General features: G+C 44.0%; 1 protein-coding gene across 1 annotated transcript in view; it reads right to left on the bottom strand.

Annotated features, from left to right (window-relative positions):
- The window catches only part of CD6 (CD6 molecule), a 67692-nt gene that overhangs the window by 37938 nt on the left and 10173 nt on the right, over positions 1-19581 (bottom strand). The window contains exons 2-3 of the mRNA XM_030191147.1: positions 6529-6609; positions 1928-2275 (exon numbers count right to left, since the gene is read on the bottom strand). Of these exons, the coding sequence (XP_030047007.1) occupies positions 1928-2275; positions 6529-6609 (429 nt within the window). The remainder of the gene's footprint in view (positions 1-1927; positions 2276-6528; positions 6610-19581) is intronic.

The following is a 19581-nucleotide window of genomic DNA, read 5'->3' as shown; positions in this document are numbered from 1 at the left end:
GGGGGATCGGCAATGGCGGCGGCGGCGGCGGCGGCGGGGGGGGGGGCTATAATGTGCCCCCCCTCTCTGGCCCTGGCCCCCCCTACCGCCGCAGTTCAGATACGCCCCTGGTTTAGCCCACTACAGCTCTCTGTGCTCCCCCCTGTGCAGAGACTGTGGTAGGATCCAGCCAATGGGAAGGCTTTTAGTCACAGAAAGGAGGGGCTTTGCTGCAAGGGCTGTGGTGAGGGTCAGAGATGCTGAGTTCTGCACAGGGTCTTTGGAGAGAACTAGTGGAGTCAGTGAGTGTTCTGGGGGTAGGAGGGGGAGATTGTTGCAAAAGAGTAGGACAGAAGAATGGGGGAAAGTGTGAAGGGTCTGCTGGCAGCTGAGGAAAAGGACTGACAGCAAATACAAGAAATTTACATGATGATGGGCAAACCTGGTAGGGGTGAGGTCCTGCCTGAATGAGCACATGAGCAGCAGGACAGCACTAGAAGCATCAAATAAAGCTAAATATTTTATTTTGCTTTTTCCATTTGTGAACCTTTATTCACACATACAACTTTGTAAAATTATAGCTTGGAAACATGGTCCTTAAGTCATAGTTCAGGCAGTTCATCCTCAGAATCTCTGATTTGTACCAGAGGCAATGGAGAGTGAAAATGACTTGCTCAGCTTCCCTGGTTCTCAGCCCACTGCTGCAGAGCTGCCAAGTAACCTAGCTCCAGGAGGGAGACTTTTTGGCCAGGCCAGTTTTTGAACTATTTGTAGTCCCCGATACCTCCAATTGAAATCAGCACTTTGGGGTCCCATAATGTACCAGGACAGGGTTGCAGAAATCCAGGACTAGCTCAGAGTTTCTCTCCTGGAGCCAGGCAGCTTGGTAGCTCTCCAGCTCTAACCATTAAGCCTCTCCATTCAAAACATGTGCTTGCATTGTCCCTATGCTCACTCACAAACTATTACTGCTATCATACCCACAGCTAGGCTCTGCACTTTTCCCTGCTACTCCTGGAGAGGTGAAATGATGGTGGGGGTCCCTTGTAGAGGAGCCCACAAATATAAATTTGCTTAGGGTTCGGTATAGTATTAATCCAGCCCTGCATTCAAGCAGTGGTGAGAAAATGTGATTATAATTGCAAGAAGGGCTGCTGTGCATTGCACGAGGCATTTGCAAATTCAATCAAATCAAGCTGCAAGTGTCGACCCTTGTCCTTGATTATAACCTCAGTAAATAGAAGTGGTTCATTATCTCCTTTGGACTTGTTTTGGACCTCACTTTTCTCTTTTGGCTTTGCTACTTGTGAGGATCTCGCTCTCCTTTTCTCCTCCTAACAACATTAACAGCATTAGCCCACGCTAATCAGGGCCGGATTAAGTCCAACTGATGCCCTAAGCACAGTCCAACAATGGTGCCCCTCAGCCCTCGACAAGACACTGCAACTCAGTAATGCTGAGAAATATCATTATTGTACAAAACATGATATATATGTATAATAATTAGAAAAACATTGACATTTATGTTGGATAATGGGTATGGCAAATAGCAGTGAAAGAGTTAGGGGCATGATAGCTAGGAGAAATAACTCTCTGGTGCCCCCTTCCCTTGGTGCTCTCAGCACGTGCATATTCTGATTAATGTTTAATCCAGGGCTGATTCTAATGAAGAAGTGCACTTCAGCAAATCTATCCCCTGGGCAAGAAAATACTGACTGTGCCTGTATGTAACTGAGCATGGAGATAGAAAGGGAATAATTATATCTAACATGCACATCCAAACTCCACGGAAACAGATTCTCAGCCCAGACCTCTGGTCAGTCAGAAAGCAAGACTCCTAACTCAATGGCCTAATAAAAGCTTAGAATTCCCATCTCACTGTCCTGGCCAGTTAAAAAGCTTGGATCAGATCCTAGACCCCCTGCAAACAAGCAAGTGTCTCCCTTACCTGTGCAGGTGATGATGGCAGCTCTCTCACTGGCACAGGAGGCAGGGCTCAGACGTGCTAAGCTGCAGTTTTCAAGACCTTCCTCAGATCCGGGACAGTGCATGCTCAGGAAGAAGACCGAACTTTGGTTGGTCATAACTCCGGCATTCTCTGGGGAGGGTGTTCCTTTCTCATACATGGTGGTCTCAGGGCTCCTAGCGGTTCCACACTGCAGCTCCTTGCAGATGATGCTGGCTATCATGTGCTCTGCAAAATCACTGCAGAGGGCCATCCATTCCCCCTGGTGTCGGAGCTGCACTGTCCCACCACAGCTACTGGTCCCATTCACCAGACGCACCAGAGGCTGTGCTGGGAGTGAAGATAAAGCACAAGGAGTTATTCTAGAGAGACATGAAGAGAGAGCGAGAGTGGATAGAGAGAATGAAACAGAGAATGTGAGACAGACATGCAGGGGTGGCTCAAGGTAAGATGCCGCCTGAGGCAGAGCTGAGATGCTGTTTCTCCCCCTCCCCCCGCTAGGCTAAGGTCTGGCATCTCCCCCCTTCCTTCCTCCACCCCCTTCCCCGAGTTTACCTTTTTCCATTTTCCAAGAGCCAGCTCCAGCCTCTTTTCTTTAGTGTGGCCTGCCTCTGAGGAAACAGGAAGTTATGTCAGAGATGCAGGCTGCAGTAAAGAGGCGGGTGCCGGCGGCAGGGAAGCATATGGGAATCGCTGCCACCGCCGTCTTTTGGAAAATGGAAACAGGAGGTAAACCGGGGAGGAAGGAAGGGGGAGATGCCACTCCAGAGAGAGTGCCACTTGAGGCCCCTGCATCAGATGGCCTATTGGTAGGGCTGCCACTGCAAATGTACAGGACGCTGGCATAGTAAAGAAAGAGAGGCGTTTGATTCTAATCTTACATCCTTGGTGCGTCCTGCTATAGACATGGTGAAAGTGGTCACACTTAAAGGTAGGCAGGTAAAATACTGACTTATGTTAGCAGCCTATAATGGAATCTTAATACCCAGATTGCAGTATAGAATTCACGTTTGGCACGCTGCATATACACACCTAACTTTGTTACCCAGTTATAGAATAGGATGTTAGGAATTATTAGCCAAGGAATGGAGAACAAAAAGGAGAATGTTATAATGCCTTGTATCGCTCCATGATACGATTGCACCTTGAATATTGTGTGCAATTCTGGTCACCACACCTCAAAAAAGGTGCAGCGGAATTAGAAAAGGTTCAGAGAAAGGCGACAAAAATGATAAAAGGGATGGGATGACTTCCCTATGAGGAAAGACTAAATCACCTACGGCTCTTCAGGTTGGAGAAGAGACGGCTGAGGGGAGATATGATAGAGGTCTATAAAATAATGAGTGGACTGGAACGGGTAGACATGAATCACTTGTTTACTCTTTCCAAAAATACAAGGTGTAGGGGGCGTGCAATGAAGCTACTAGGTAGTAAAACAAATTGGAGAAAATATTTCTTCACACAACATGAAATGAATTGGTTGCCAGAGAATGTGGTAAAAGCAGTTAGCTTAGCAGGTTTTAAAATCCTGCTAAGTTAAAAAGAAAAATCCAAAGCCATTATTAAGATGAACTTGGGAAAATCCACTGCTTATTTCTAGGATAAGCAACATAAAATCTGTTGTACTCTTTTGTGACCTGGATTGGAAACAGGATACTGGGCTTGATGGACCTTTGGTCTGTCCCAATATGGCAGTGCTTATACACAGAAACACAGAAAAATGAAGGCAGATAAACACCATATGGTCTATCCAGTCTGCCCATCTATGCCACCTACTCTCTCTAGAGATCCTATGTACGTTCCCAAGCTCTCTTGTATTCAGATACTGTTCTCGTCTCCACCACTTCCACCGAATTCACCACGCTTTCCGTGAAGAAGTATTTCCTCAGGTTACTTCTGAGTCTATCCCCTTTCACCTTCAACCTATGCCCCCTCATTCCAGAGCTTCCTTTCAAATTGAAAGAGACTCGCCACCTGTGCATTTACGCCGTGTAGGTATTTAAAAGTCTATCAATCTCCCCTCTCCTGCCTTTCTTGCAAAGTATACATATTGAGATCTTTAAGGCTATCCCCATATGCTTTATGACAAAGACCACTGTTCTTGTGTATAGAATTGTCCCCTAAATGCAAACAGCACTTGCTAAACGCACAAACAAACCAAACATTTTTTAAAACACATTTTGTTGAAGACTTTTAGAAATGACAAAAATAAACAGCCCGTTGCACTGCATTTTTCAACCCAATTGCATATCCCTATTTGTTTGAACCATATTTGATCTATTTTCTCTGTCACTCTCTCTCCTACTCACAATCTCTCTGATCTCAGACAGATACAAAGAGGCAGGGAAAGAGAATGAAGGGCTTTGGCATTTCAAAACAAACAATAGTACAAAAGGCTGTAGCTGAATAGAAATATTTATACCCCACCGACATTATGCAGGTGGAAGAAGATTTCAAGATTCCACCCACACATCTTCCTGTCTGTTGCTATCAAAATGTCACCAAGATAAGAGTGTGACCTAAAAAGCAAGAACCGTTTGTATCCCCTTAAGCATTCCATAGACCTGATGTAAAGTGTACATTGCTCCTGCATAACCAGGACACATTTCATCCTCCAATGCCCAGTATTTTATTAAGGGGCACTATGCTAATGGCGACACTTTCCTTCATAAACAGAGCAGCATGGTATTAGAGAGTACAGTGCTCCTGGAGACATCCTCCTCTGTAACCAGGACATGCTCCATCTCCCAGTACCCAGCATAGTATTAGAGAGTACTGTGTTCCTGGAGGCATTCTCCTCTATAACCAGGACATGCTCCATCTCCCAGTACCCAGCATGGTATTAGAGAGTACTGTGCTCCTGGAGACATTCTCCTCTATAGCCAGGACATGCTCCATCTCTCAGCACCCAACATGATATTATAGAATATTGTGCTCCTGGAGGCATTCTCCTCTATAACAAGGACATGATCCATCTCCCAGTGCCCAGTATGGTATTAAACAGTACTGTGCTGCTGAAGGTATTGTCCTTTATAATCAAGATATGTTCCATCTTCCAACAGCCAGCACAATGATCTTTGCAGCTGTCTAAGTTGTGCCACGTCCAAGTAAGTAGAACTGACATTTCAGCCATCATGCTGGTGGCTTTCTTTATAACCAATGGCCTATCCTGCTTCAATTTCCCACCAAAATGTCTGCTTTCCCTGACTTAGAAATGGTACCAATGCATCAAAAACTACTCCAATGAAACCACCCACCGCAAACCCCAACCAAACAGGCTTGAGAATCCACTACGTAAAAGCAGCCCTGTAGATTTCACAGCACACCCTGAAGAAAGCCACAGAACAATAGCTGAAATGCTGGTTCTACTTATTCGGATGCAGCACAACCCGGACAACCGCAATAATCATGACGCCGGCCACAGAAGCCTAAGAGAACATATAACCTAGCATGATGTCAGACAGTGCTACTGACGAAATTCTCTTTTATGACTAGCGTACGCTCCATCCCCCAGTATCCAGCATGGTGTTAGAAAGTAATGTGTTGCTGAAACAAAACCAGTCACTTATCTGGATCATGTATCCGAGTCATGCCATGGCTGCATTGTTGTGGTGATATATCCGCTTTTCTTTTCGTAACTTAAGATCACATTCAATCCTTCGCCTTCCCCTGAAGACGCCCGACACCGCGGGTTTCACTCTTCTTTCCTCAGGGACTAGGGTTAAGGTGGCCTCATAAGCTTCAACTGCAGTTGGTGTCTTGACATTTTGAAGCGTATGAGGCCGCCTTAACCCTAATCCCTGAGGAAAGAAGAGTGAAACCCGCGGTGTCGGGCATCTTCAGGGGAAGGCGAAGGATTGAATGTGATCTTAAGTTACGAAAAGAAAAGCGGATATATCACCACAACAATGCAGCCATGGCATGACTCGGATACACGATCCAGATAAGTGACTGGTTTTGTTTAAACAGCAGTTGCCTTACATTATTAAGTATATTAAGTACAGTGAGGCAAGGAATTTGTATTTTAGACTGATTGGGCACACAAAAATCGCAAAAAAAAAATATATATAAAATAGTTGCACCAGTCTGATAGCACTTGTATTGGGGTATAGCGTTTTCAAAAAAAGATACAGGAGCAACCCGATGAATGAGGTGCTACACCACTAAGCCACAGAGATTTGCTGTGTGTTATTTATAGGGGGAATATCTGAGGGTGCTCTTTAATCAAGTAGCAAACGAAGTAATACACCACTTGTTGGTAATTGTTTTCCTGGTTCTAGCAGTAGTTAGTTTGGATATATTTACCAGAGACAAACGGATACATAATATTATACGGTATCATGGAGAGTAGCATTTTCATTACCATCAGGGGGAAGTCTTCAGCTGGCGGAGCTTGGGATCCCCACCAACTACCGCTAAACATATGCTACTGTTGGGTGGGCCTGAACCCTAAGTGGGTGGGCCCTGGCCCACCCAGACCCACCTGTGGCTACGCCACTGATCCGTGCACAGCTGCAGCAGACCTGATCATATTCTCCTACAGCCCTTTTCTCTTGCTGTCCCAGGATGCAGGGTTCCATTACCTTGTTGTCCAACTAGCATACTTTCTGTGCTGTCAGAAGGAGTTTGCTTAACCATGGTTGACTCAGTGGGCTCTGGCCGGCCTGAAAGATAATAACAGAGAAACAGTCTTGAAGAAACTTATAAGCCTCCTCCCCCTCAATATAACGCCATTTAATATGGCGTTTATTGTCTACTTAGCCAACAAGCCAGTACAAAGCAGATTACAATCCCACCCACCTTGGTTCAGGAGAGCTATTAAATAAACAATAAGCAATAAACAGTAATAATGAACACTCAACCTATAGATAAGTAAAGACCCCTGAATTAGCAGGGGACTTTTAACCTTGGCTGAGACAGTAGCAAATAAAGATTGTAAAGGGGGGAAGGGGTTTGAAGAATCAAGGTGAATAGTGTTAGGGGGATTTAAGTAAAATAATAAAAGGAGTAAGAGAGGTTAAAGACATGTTTTAAAGAAATCCATAGTTATTAGGAATTTTATTTGGGGGAAAAGGAAGGCTGTATTAGGTAAACAGGGGGCAAGAGAAAGGTTGGGGAATGCTGATTGGTGGAGTGTATGAAGCGCAGGTAGAGGTTGTGAGTGGGAGGTTTGTTGGGTGGTGGGGATGTGTGTAGTGGGAAGATTTTAAGGGATGTAATTAGATGGGTTTTTCCCTCCCTGTCCACCCTGGGGATATTTGGGGAGTGTGGTGGATTTGGGCAATTGGTGGTGGTGGGGGGGTTTCTGGTGGGTAAGCTTGGGTTTGGGGCATCAGTTGCAGCAGAGTGGGTGTAAGGGAAGCCAGGTGGCCAATTGGGTTGGGAATAATGGATGGTTGGAAAAGGCTCATATGCGATACCGCCTTGAGTCAAGGCAAGGTCATGGCGTCACCACAAGGCTTCAGGTTCCAGGATTTAGAATGAGGCAATTCTCTTGTAACAAAATGGTTACTTTAGAAAGCTTCTCATTTATGTTTGAAAAGACTGAAATGATCTATGAGTGAAGAATTTATAGCTGTATATCGTCAGCATACACATATAAAGTAAATCCTAGAGATTGTGCTAGAGTAAGCAAAGGGGAAAAAAAGATGTTAAATAAAGTGGGAGAAAGTATGGAGCCTTGTGGAACTCCAGATAAGGGGGAGTAGAGGGAAGAGACGGAGTTGTCATAAAATACAGAATACTTTGCGGTTGGAGAGATAAGAATGCAACCAGTTTAGAACAATACCTGAGAGTCCAATAGAATGAAGTCATTGTAATAATAGTGGATGGTCAATCAGATCAAATGCAGCACTAAGGCCTATGGAGAGGAGGAGAACAGATTTTGGTTTGTCAAGATAGGTGCGAATATATGTGGTGATACCCAAAAGAGTAGTTTCTGTGCTATGGTTTCGATGGAAGCCAGATTGATGCAGATGAAGTGCATTAGTTATATCAATAAAATCTGTATGTTGATTATGGACTACAGCTTCAACCACTTTTAGCTAAAAATGGAAGATTTGCAATTGAACGGAAATCATTAGGATCAGATGATGCTTGAGAAGAGTTCTTAATTTTAGGGTAAATCGCTGCAGATTTTCAAGGTCTAGGAGTTGTCCCCGAGTGAAGACGGAGATGAATCATAGTGTAAATGAAAGGCAGAAACGTGTTCAGAGATTCTTTAATAAAATTTGTTGGGAAAGGATCAGATGGAGAAGTGCTACTGTTGGGATACAATAGTATGGTGATGATCCTGAGAAGAAGGAAGACAGAAAGCAGTCATAGAACTGCAAAGAGTCAAATTGACCAATGGGGTAGGGGGAATTAATTCTGAGGAGTCCAGACTGTTAATGGAAGAGTGTGGCAGAGTTGGAAAAGTATTTCGTAGAAAGCGGTCATAGAACTGCAAAGAGTCAAATTGACCAATGGGGTAGGGGGAATTAATTCTGAGGAGTCCAGACTGTTAGTGGAAGAGTGTGGCAGAGTTGGAAAAGTATTTCATAGTAGTGTAGTGACTTTTATCATAAAAATGGTCAGTCAAGTTTTGTGTGTATAAAAGCGAAGGATCATTTACGACAAGAATCTGATAAGCAATAAGATTTTTAAGCACTGTGATTGCTATGTGTGGGGAAAGTTAAGTGGGACTGATGAGGCTAGGCTGTTACTGACTAGCCTTTGAATAAGGGTGAAATGTGTATATTTAGGCCATCTGGCAAAGGGTGTTAAGATTGTTCTATATTATGGAAATTGTTCTTGAATTGTTGATAAATAAATACAACTGCAGCCAATTTATTGTATTTTAGTTGTATTGTTGTTATTTAGTGATTGTTGGTAGTTGAATGCTGTGTGAATGCCAAGGTTAAAGCATAATAAAACCTCTAGTATTGCACATCAAAGATTTTCCATGCTAACATAAATTTATTTAAACATCCAAGGTTTAAGTTCCTTCTAGAACTTCAGATATTCCCCCTTTTTGCCTTAAATTCACAAGCAAGGTAGTCCAGTCTGTGAAGCTAGTCCTTGAAGATTACGGTACATCTCTTCGTAAATGTTAATCCAAAAGATTTAGCGGTCGGAATCTCTAGCTAAAATTCAGACTGAGATCTCAAGTTCACAGATGGGCATGTATTTAAAAACTACAGCAATAAATATTGCATTCAGCTTAAAAATCATGTGGGTTGTTGTTGACCAATAAATATTCTACACCAGCACAGCATCATCGTTGTATTGAATCATCTTCGCTGTCTCCTTAGTGTTATTATCTCTGCAAGGTATTTCTGTCTGCTACACTGGAGGCCAACATAACACAGAAAGAAGGGCGGGAAACACGCTCCCACTTTTTCCTACCCGTAATCAACTTTGCCACAGTATGTTGTACAAATTACAAACAAGACATCTTTTTTGATAGACCCAGATGGATGATATTTTATAATCAATATGCACAACTTAATGAAAGTCCAAATGGAAGAGAAACAACTTGATTTATCTAAACAACATTAATTTCTTTCTTTATTTATTGGGATTTATTAACCACCATTGTGAAGAGATTCACCCAAGGTAGTCTACAGCAGATACAGTTTAACATAAAACTTATAATTTAGTTAACAGCATAACAATTGTAAAAAATGACCAAATATAAACATAAAATACAATAAATGAGGTAAACTTGAGAACAGCAAATTGAAATCTAGTAATAGGATGGCAGAGCTGCCAAGGAGGCTGACCCACTCAGCGGAGATTTAGGGCCCGCCCTAAGTAAAACCCCGCCCATTGCTCCGCCCATCCTGACCCATTGTTCAGCTCCAGCACAGCTGATCATGGCCAGAGGCAAAATGAGTGGTCTCCCTGTCCTGTAGCGGCAGGAAATGCCTTCATAAAATGTGATCTCCTGCTGCTGTGGGATCAGCGGTAGCATGAGATGGTGTTTTATGAAGGTGTTTCCTGGTGCTGCTGGACAGGGAGGTCATTCAATGGGAAATCCCCTCTTCTCGGCTGGAGTGCGGGAGTTGACCCTCTGAAAGTGGGAGACTTGGCAGGTCTGGGACTAACATGAAACAGTATCAGAAATATAGGGGCCCTTTTACTAAGCCGTGGTAAAAAGTGGCTTGTGATAGTGTAGGCGCGGATTTTCGGTGCACGCAGAAATATTTTTCAGCGGACATACCAAAAATGCCTTTTTTTTTTTGCTGAAAATAGACGTGCGGCAAAATCAAAGTTGCTGTGCGTCCATTTTGGGTGTCTGACGTTACCGCCAGCTATAGACCTAGTGGTAAAGAATATGCACGGTAAGGACCTACACACGTCAGTTTCCACTTGGTGTTCGTCCACTACGCATGTCCGAAAATAAAAAAAATTTCCGGACACACGTAGCGGATGCGTGCCAAAAATGAAATTACCGCAAGAGGCACTCGGTAGTCGGACGGTAAGTTCATTTTGGCGCATGTTGGGCACGCGTAGAGCCTAACGCGGCTTAGTAAAAGGGGCCCATACACATTTACCAGCACTGAAATTAAAATAACAGACATATACCCCGGGAGTCTATATGCGGCGTCTTAATCTCTGTGTGGAAATGGAAGTGTATTCTATAATAATGCATGTAACTTAATTGGTAAACTAGCTAATCAGTGCTGTTGAATGTTAACAAACAATTATCAGCACTAATTGGTATTAATTAAGATTTATGCATGCAACTGACTAATGTATTCTGTAATGCGTGCTTAAATTCTAAGTCGAATAGTTGGAAAGGGGGTGTGACCATGAGTGGGGTGTGGGCGTTTCTAAAATCTATGTGCGTTGTTATAGAATACACCCACTCGGCATTGGGATTTACACATGGGCGTAGACCGGGGGGCGAGGGGGGGCAATGCCCCCCCAAACGACAACGACGTGAGACTGGCACCAGTAGTTTAAAAAAAAAACAAGCAGGCACGCGCTCGTCTCCGTCTGCTTCGCTTCCCTGCCCTCTCTGTCTGCATCCCGCCCTAAAGGATGCATACAGGGCAGGGAAGCGAAGCGGACGGAGATGAACGTGTCCGTCTACCCCCTCTCTTCTTCCCTCCCTCCGGCGCAGGCAGCAAACATGCTTCTTCAGCTTTTCTGTGTTCCTGGCAGCGGTAGCTACGCATAGGTGGGAACAGGAACTTGAAGAGAAGGCTTCAGGGGCAGACCGAAGGCAGCGTGTACGTCGCTACCGCTGCCAGGAACACAGAAAAGCTGAAGAAGACTGCTGCCTGCGCAGGAGGGAGGGAGGAAGAGAGGGGGTAAACGGAGTCACGATCCTGGATCTCGCGGGGGGGGGCAGCAGAGGGAAGATGGATGGGACTGGGAGGGGTGGGGAGCAGAGGGAAGGAGCAAGAGTTGGATGGGACTGGGAGGGGTGGGGAGCAGAGGGAAGGAGCAGGAGATGGATGGGACTGGGAGGGGTGGGGAGCAGAGGGAAGGAGCAGGAGATGGATGGGACTGGGAGGGGTTGGGAGCAGAGGGAAGGAGCAGGAGATGGATGGGACTGGGAGGGGTGGGGAGCAGAGGGAAGGAACAAGAGGTGGATGGGACTGGGAGAGGAGGTGAGCAGAGAGAAGGAGCAGGAGATGGATGGGACTGGGAGGGGTGGGGAGCAGAGGGAAGGAGCAGGAGATGGATGGGACTGGGAGGGGTGGGGAGCAGAGGGAAGCCTACTGGAAAGAAGACACTGCATAAAACAGAAGACACTGGGACCAAAGCGAATAGAAAAACTAAATGATCAGACAACAAAGGTAGAAAAAAGTATTTTATTCAGAATTTATTAATTGAAGTATGTCAGCTTTTTGAAATGTGCATCTGTGATATTTTGCCTGTAAATTTCAATTTTTCTGGTATTGCTGCATGCTGAGTCTGACTTCTTGAGTCAACTTTCCAGTTCAGTATTTTGCCTTCATACTTTTTTATTTCTAGTTCCTTGTGTCATGTCTGTTGTGTCATGTGTTTTTCATGTGTGATTAAGGTGCAGTATTCTGCTAGCGTGTAGTATTTGCAGCCCTTTTTGTTTTGCTTTTTTTCACGAGGTAGTGTATTGGTGTTTTAGAGCCTGGTGTAATTACAGTTCTGCCTTTTCAAGCATAAGGTTGTAGCTCGTCCTGTCCTTGGAATTAGTGCTGTTATGGTTTAGTAAGGATATGAGTGTGTTTTTGCACAAGTTTGTGTATAGCGTTTTGCAGTGGGGAGATTGTGTGTTGGCCTTACTGAGGTGGCACCAAAACATCAGAAAGGGTGTAGAGCCTAAATCATGACACACTACCTCTTGAAGGTTCTACATATAGAGCCTATGCATTTCTAAGGTCAACACTGGTATGGTATGGGAAAGGGGGTGAGGAAATACTACTGGAGATGAAGAGGGAGTGCTGGGTAAGGAGGAAAGAAGGAAGGAAGGGAGAAAGAGCTGGCTTGATATCTCATACATATTCATTATGGTTATTCCCCAAAAAAGCTAGCTCTTTTTCCCTTCCTTCCTCCACATTAGCATATTCATTTGCATATGTATATATGCAAATGAATATGCTAATATGCTACGCCCCATCTTTTGCCCCCCCCCCCCCCAATGAAACAGTCAAACTACGCCTATGGATTTACACCAAAACATGGCATAAATGCCCACGACTAAACTTGGTCACTTGGAAAGGCGCTCTATATACCGCACAGAAATTTAAGTCTATTCTATAAAGTATAGGCGTACTTTAGAGAATACACCTAGGCGTATTATTTTTCCACACTAAATTTTCAGACGCTATATATCTATGTAGTCCATAATGTAATGTCAGCATAATACTAATGAAACGTGTAATAAGCACTTATTAGAACATTCAAATTATATAGATACGATGCTAATGATTTTGTACAATACAGCTTACTATGTAGCCGAGGAGCCAAGTGCAGATATATAGATGGGGACAAGATCAGCTTTCTTAATCAGTATCTCAAATACCATACAGGGATATCTCAGCCTCTGGCCAACTCAGCCATTCATCCACTTTCAGTCATTAAGGAGGGAGTACAATAAATGGCACTGAAAAACTTCAGTGCTAAGCGCTATAGTATAAAGGGCGCACAATTTATATAGAATAGCGTTTAGCACAGAACCCGCGCCTAACTATCGGGTGCCGGACTTACACCTGCTAAAACCTGGTGCAAATACCGGCGCCCATGTTAGGTGCAGTTAGGCAGTATTTTTTAATTCTGTAATACAATGGAAAACAGGATTAGGGACTGCAAATGCTACTATTTTTCTGATAAATGACTGCCTGTCAGAGGGGTACTCACACCGGCGGGGGTCAGGAGCCGCCCCACAGGACTCAGTGATGCGGCTCCTGACCCCCGCCGGGGTAAGTACCCCTCTGACAGGCGGTCGTTTATCAGAATAATAGTAAGCAATCAGGTGAAACGGTGGTTCCTCCTGAGGAAGTGACACGAAATGCGGTCCGGCATTGGGGAACCGTTTCGAGTATGAATAGAAGAGTGTGTTTGCCTTGACGGAGGCTTTAGTAACCTCTCACCCAGGACCGACAATTGATTACAACAGATGATATCTGGCAGCGCGTTCTTTTGGGGACTTGGATTGGCATTCAGCGTGAGTGCGGAGGAGTTTCCAGCAGATTAAAGACGAGAGGAACTTTAAACTGTTCGAGCAAGACAAGATAAGTGCTATGGCGCTAGATATGCGATTCTGAACAGTGGTTCATGGACTCAATTCTGCTCCCAAAGATATAAAATAGTGGTCCTTAGTGGACATTTGTGAATCGTGGTAACCAGTTATCGTTATCTTCCATGTATATGATGATTTTATTGATCATTGATATTCAAAGTAATAACGCTAGGTATTATGGGTGAGTGGTGAATGTATGGTGATGAATGAAAGTTTTATTAGATGGTTAACATCAACTGATTTGTAAGGATACAGTGGTGTAATAAAAGTATTTTTGCCAACACTACTGGAGTTTTTAGTGTGTTAACATAACGGTGTATGAAGAAACAATGCGACAAGGCTACGGCCGTGGCCAGAAGGATACTAGGCTGCGTAGAGAGGGGCATAACCAGCAGAAGAAAGGAGGTGTTGATGCCCCTTTACAAGTCGTTGGTGAGGTCCCACTTGGAGTATTGTGTTCAGTTTTGGAGGCCGTATCTGGCTAAAGATGTCAAAAGACTGGAATTGGTGCAAAGAAAATCAATGAAATGGTATGGGATTTGCGTTGCAAACTGTACGAGGAGAGACTTGCTGACCTGAACATGTATACCTTGGAGGAAAGGAGAAACGGGTGATATGATACAGACGTTCAAATATTTGAAAGGTATTGATCCGCAAACGAACCTTTTCCGGAGACGGGAAGGTGGTAGAACTAGAGGACATGAATTGAGGTTGAAGGGGGGCAGACTCGGGACTAATGTCAGGAAGTATTTTTTCACTAAGCCTACATCATGGGAGAATGCAAGATAATCAAAGAAAATATACACCATATTAACACTGGCAAAATTATCAAAATAAGCCCTTATATTAATCTCTAATGCAGACACCAAGGGGTCCTTTTACTAAGGTGCACTGAAAAATAGCCTGTAGTGTAGGCATAGGTTTTGGACACGCGCAGATCCATTTTTCGGCGTGGCTGCAAAAAATTCCTTTTTTAAAATTTTTGCCGAAAATGGACGTGTGGCAAAATAAAAATTGCTGTGTGTCCATTTTGGGTCTGAGACCATACCACCAGCCATTGACTTAGCAGTAAGGTCTCTCGCGTTAGCCATGCGGTAATCACCTACGCACGCCAAGTTGTAGTTGCCGCCCGATTTTCGCTGCATGCCAGGAAATATATTTTCTGGCGCATATAGCAGACTCGCATAAAAATGAAATTACCGCATGGGCCACGCGGTAGTCGGGCGGTAACTCCAAATTGGCGCACATTGGGCGCATGTAGGCACCTACATGGCTTAGTAAAAGGGCCCCCTAGCCTTTAGCTGACTTGACCTCTTTCTCAGTTGGGAACCTTTCTTATTACAAGTGATCATTAAATACATGATCAGTTTGATTATACTTAATCATGCACTTGCAGGAGAACTTCAGGAAAAAAGAAGCTCTAACAGCAAGTCCTCTGGACTTCAACTGAAGAAATGATTTGCACCTCATTTGGGTGACTCTTGCAACATCAGGCTGCTTCAACAGCATAACCAGTGGGACAAAAAGAAGCTGTGTACCCATACATACATATGGAATGTTAATCGCTATGATGTCAAGTATTGGAATATTTGTGTGTCAAGATTAGAAATGTGAATTTAGTTGTACCTGGCTGCGGCCAAATAAATTCCAAATTATATCCAAAGTAGACTCCAGTGTATTAATGGTTTACACAAGAAGTATGACGAGCATTTGCCGAGTGCCCGCGTTGTAAGGTGCGCTGAAAAATGGCCTGTGGTAGTGTAGGCGTGGGTTTTGGGCGTGCACAGATACATTTTTCAGCGTACCTGTAAAAAATGTCTTTTTAAAATTTTTGCCGAAAATGGACGTGCAGCAAAATAAAAATTGTGTGCAGATGGCAAGGGACGTTCCCAGAAACAACATAGAAGGGCTGCCCATCCTTATTAGGGACTCAATGCAACAAAAATAGTTATGAGGGGGGTTGGGGGGAATTCTTAAAGCAGAAAGGAGAAACTTTAAAAAGTCCTACCGCTTCTGAAATCCTTTTCTTGCCAGTGACTGCAGCTTGCAGAGGGAAAAGAAGACAATCCATTTTTGAACTAGTAACTATAACTTTTTTTACACTGTCCCTTTCCAGGGGAACTTAAACCTCACTCGATAACCCCTTAGAAGTTTGAACAGTGCAGAGCTTCGGAAGAAGGCTCCTAGCTTGGGTTATGTCTCAAGAAGTAGAACAAAGCCAGTTCAGTGGCTTAAAAAATGAACCCATGATAAAAAGCAGTACCTGAAGCTGCTGTTTCTTTTTTACACATAAAGCAGTTTGAAGCGTGCACCGTCTGGTTCTATGTGCTGTCAAGATCTGATATTGCTCATTTTGCTGGTGCACAGCACACGTTTTGCAGGTTGCTACTGGGTAGATGTACTTCTGTCTCTATATCTCTGGGATCATGACTATGAAGAAATGTAAAACAAACAAAAAGTGCACCAAGGCGGAGGAACAGTAGAATCTGTCAGGACACATAAGGGTTAAAAAGACACAGGGAAGTGGACAATGGCTCTTCTAGGACAAACCCGAACAACTACAAATGTTCAAAGAAGCAATATTTATTGACCGTTAAAAACTGGACACAGTACTATGTTTTGGCAATGATGCCTGCCTCAGGAATCTAAAGTAATACACAAAACATTCTTAAAAATGTACAGTTCAATGAGGACAAAATATCCTATATAATAATTTGCACCTCCAACATTCTACGTCTGGATGCCTGGGTTCGTAACACAATTCCCATTGGTCCGCCCTCGCGTCTGAACTCGGAGGCGACAGAGGGGGACCTGGAACTCAGAGGAGAGAGAGGGAGGCCTGGAACTCGGATGAGAGGGTGGGGAGGGAGGCAGCCAAGCTGGAACTCGGAGGATAACCTTGCTAGCGCCCGGTTCATTTGTGTGAGAAATGGGCATGTTTTACTAGTACATACATACAAACAACAAAATATAATACAAAACATCATTAAAATATGATCATCAAGAAATATATATATAAAAAAAAATAAACGTTCCCAGTTCCTCCTGCATTGGGGTAATGATTCAATGCAGGAATTTACCCTTTTATAAATGGTGCCCAAAGTTGAATGTGCAATTTAATTGAGTAATGAGACAATTAGTGGCAATAATTGGCTGCTAACAACTACTGGCGTTAATTAGCAGCAATTTGGATTTGTGCATGCAACAAGCAGAGCGCTCTTCTATAAAGATGTGCGCACAAATCTTTTAGCACATAACTGAAAAGAGGGTGTGACCTTGGGAGGGGCATGAGCAGGTCAGGGGCATTCACTAAAGAGGTGCGCAGTAGAATTTGGGGGGATGCATGCCTAATTTACACGTGAAGATTCACAGCAACTTTCAGGAGGTGTAAATCCTCACGCCCAAAGTTGGATGTAGATCCCGGCACTATCCCCCAGATTCTATATAGCATGCCTAGAGATCGGCACTGAAATTTGTGCAGATTCTGTAACGATGCACGCAATTTAACAAGCTTAACAAGGTATAACGGCCCTTAACGAGCAATAATGAGTACTAATTGATGCTGATTAGAATTTAGGAGCACATCTCACTAAACGTATTCTTTAATGATGTGTGCCGAATTTCTAACACGCTCAGACAAAAAGGGGCATGGTTATAGGCAGGAAAATGGGCGTTTCATGGGTATTCTGAAATTTGTACACCTACTTATAGAATATGGTCCAGTGCACCTAAATCTACGCGCTGGGATTTACGCCACATTTTTGTTGGTGTAAATAGAATACGCTTAGTCAGCACAGATTTCAGTGCCAATTCTTTTAGGCCATTTTCCCTATGAAGAAAGACTAAGGAGGTTAGGGCTTTTCAGCTTGGAGAACAGACGGCTGAGGGGAGACATGATAGAGGTATATAAAATAATGAGTGGAGTGGAACAGGTGGATGTGAAGCGTCTGTTCACGCTTTCCAAAAATACTAGGACTAGGGGGCATGCAATGAAACTACAGTGTAGTCAATTTAAAACAAATCGGAGAAAATGTTTCTTCACCCAACGCATAATTAAACTCCGGAATTCGTTGCCGGAGAACGTGGTGAAGGCGGTTAGCTTGGCAGAGTTTTAAAAGGGGTTAGACGGTTTCCTAAAGGACTTGGGAAAAATCCACAATTCCAGGAATAACATGTATAGAATGTTTGTACGTTTGGGAAGCTTGCCAGGTGCCCTTGGCCTGGATTGGCCGCTGTCATGGACAGGATGCTGGGCTCGATGGACCCTTGGTCTTTTCCCAGTATGGCATTACTTATGTACTTATATATAGAATCTCCCCCTATGTGCTATTCTATAAACAGTGGTCAAACCAGAGCACCATTTTGAGAACAGCACTCAATGCGCATTTTTGTCATCGCCAAAATTTGGGTGCCATGTATTGAATTTAGTCCTTATTGTGAAACTATAGCATATCCAAGGAGTAAAAATTTGTCATTTCTTATGAGGAGTTTTCACCCTAGAATTTAATGAGAATTATCTGTTGCAGTGGCATAGCCAGACCTCAACGTTTGGGGGGGGGGGGAGGTCTGGAGCCCAAAGTGGGGGGGGGGGGGGAGCACAGTTTGGCCCTCTTCCCTAACGCAAATCCACATACCTGGACTGGCGGGGGTCCCCAACCCCTGCTAGCTGAAGCCTTTCTCCAATGCCGTTCTCTGTGCATTGCCTGCCCTGCTTCTCCTCAGGTCGCGTGCATGTTCGGTTTTAGTGAAACTGAGCATGTGTGAATTCGCATATGCTCAGTTTCAGTAAAACCAAACATGAGAGGAAGCAGGGCAAGCAATATGCAGAGAACAGTGATGGAGAAAGTCTTCAGCTGGCGGGGCTTGGGGACCCCCGCCAGCCAAACCAGTGGCCCCAGTAACAATTCCAATTTGGGGGGTCTAGGCCCCCAATACCCCCCCCCCCCCCCCCGTAGCTATACCACTGATCTGTTATAATTTCCTCCTGAGAAGTCATAAATGTATGTGGCTTCAATGTAGCCATAATATTTGCTGATTTACCCCTATTTTATAAGGACACATAAATGCCCACGGGGCTCATTTTCAAAAGAGAAAAACATTTAAAAAGTGGCAAAAAGCAGCATTTGGACATTTTGCTTGCCAAAACATTCAAATCGCTATTTTTGAAAACCATTTTCTAATCAGTTTTCTATGCTGTTTGTCCACAGTGCATTCAACTCATAAGGGGATGCGTTAAGGGCAGGATTTGGGCGTTTTCTGCCATATTGAAACAAAACAAAAATGTTCAGGACTAAAACTAAGACATTTTAAGCTACACCTGTTTTAATAACAAGTAAGCCACAAAAAAGTGACTTACTTGACCAGATGACCACTGGAGTAATAAAGGAATGACCCTCCCTTACTACCCCAGTGGTCATTGACCCCCTCTCACTCCCCAAAGATGTGAAAGAAACAGTACATACCAGCCTCTATGACAGCCTCAGATGGGGGACCCAGGACCTATATCCCACTCTAATTGTTACACTTGTGTGGAATGCATAAGCCCCCCTAAAACCCACCAAAAATCTACTGTACCCATATATAGGTGACACCTGCAGACGTAAAGGCTACTAAAGTAGTGTACTGTTGGGTACAGTAAGTTTTTGGTTAGTTTTGGAGGGCTCACCGTACAATATAAGGGGGTAACAGTGAGATGTGTACCTGGGACCTTTTATGTGAAGTCCATTGAATGCCACCTAGGGTACCCCACTGTTCTGCTGGGATGTCTATGTGGCCAGTCTACTAAGAATGCTGGCTCCTTCTACATCCCAATGACTTGGTTTTGTGTGGTTTGTTTAAAACCTCCTTCACTTGGACTTTTTTTTTTCTAAAATGGTCCAAAAAGATGAATGCACTGAGTACAGCAACATCTAAAAAAAGGCCA

The sequence above is a fragment of the Microcaecilia unicolor genome, chromosome 1, assembly GCF_901765095.1.
Source record: "Microcaecilia unicolor chromosome 1, aMicUni1.1, whole genome shotgun sequence".
NCBI lineage: Eukaryota > Metazoa > Chordata > Amphibia > Gymnophiona > Siphonopidae > Microcaecilia > Microcaecilia unicolor.
The sequence above is the reverse complement of the archived record's forward strand: the minus strand, read 5'-3'. Positions and strand labels throughout refer to the sequence as shown.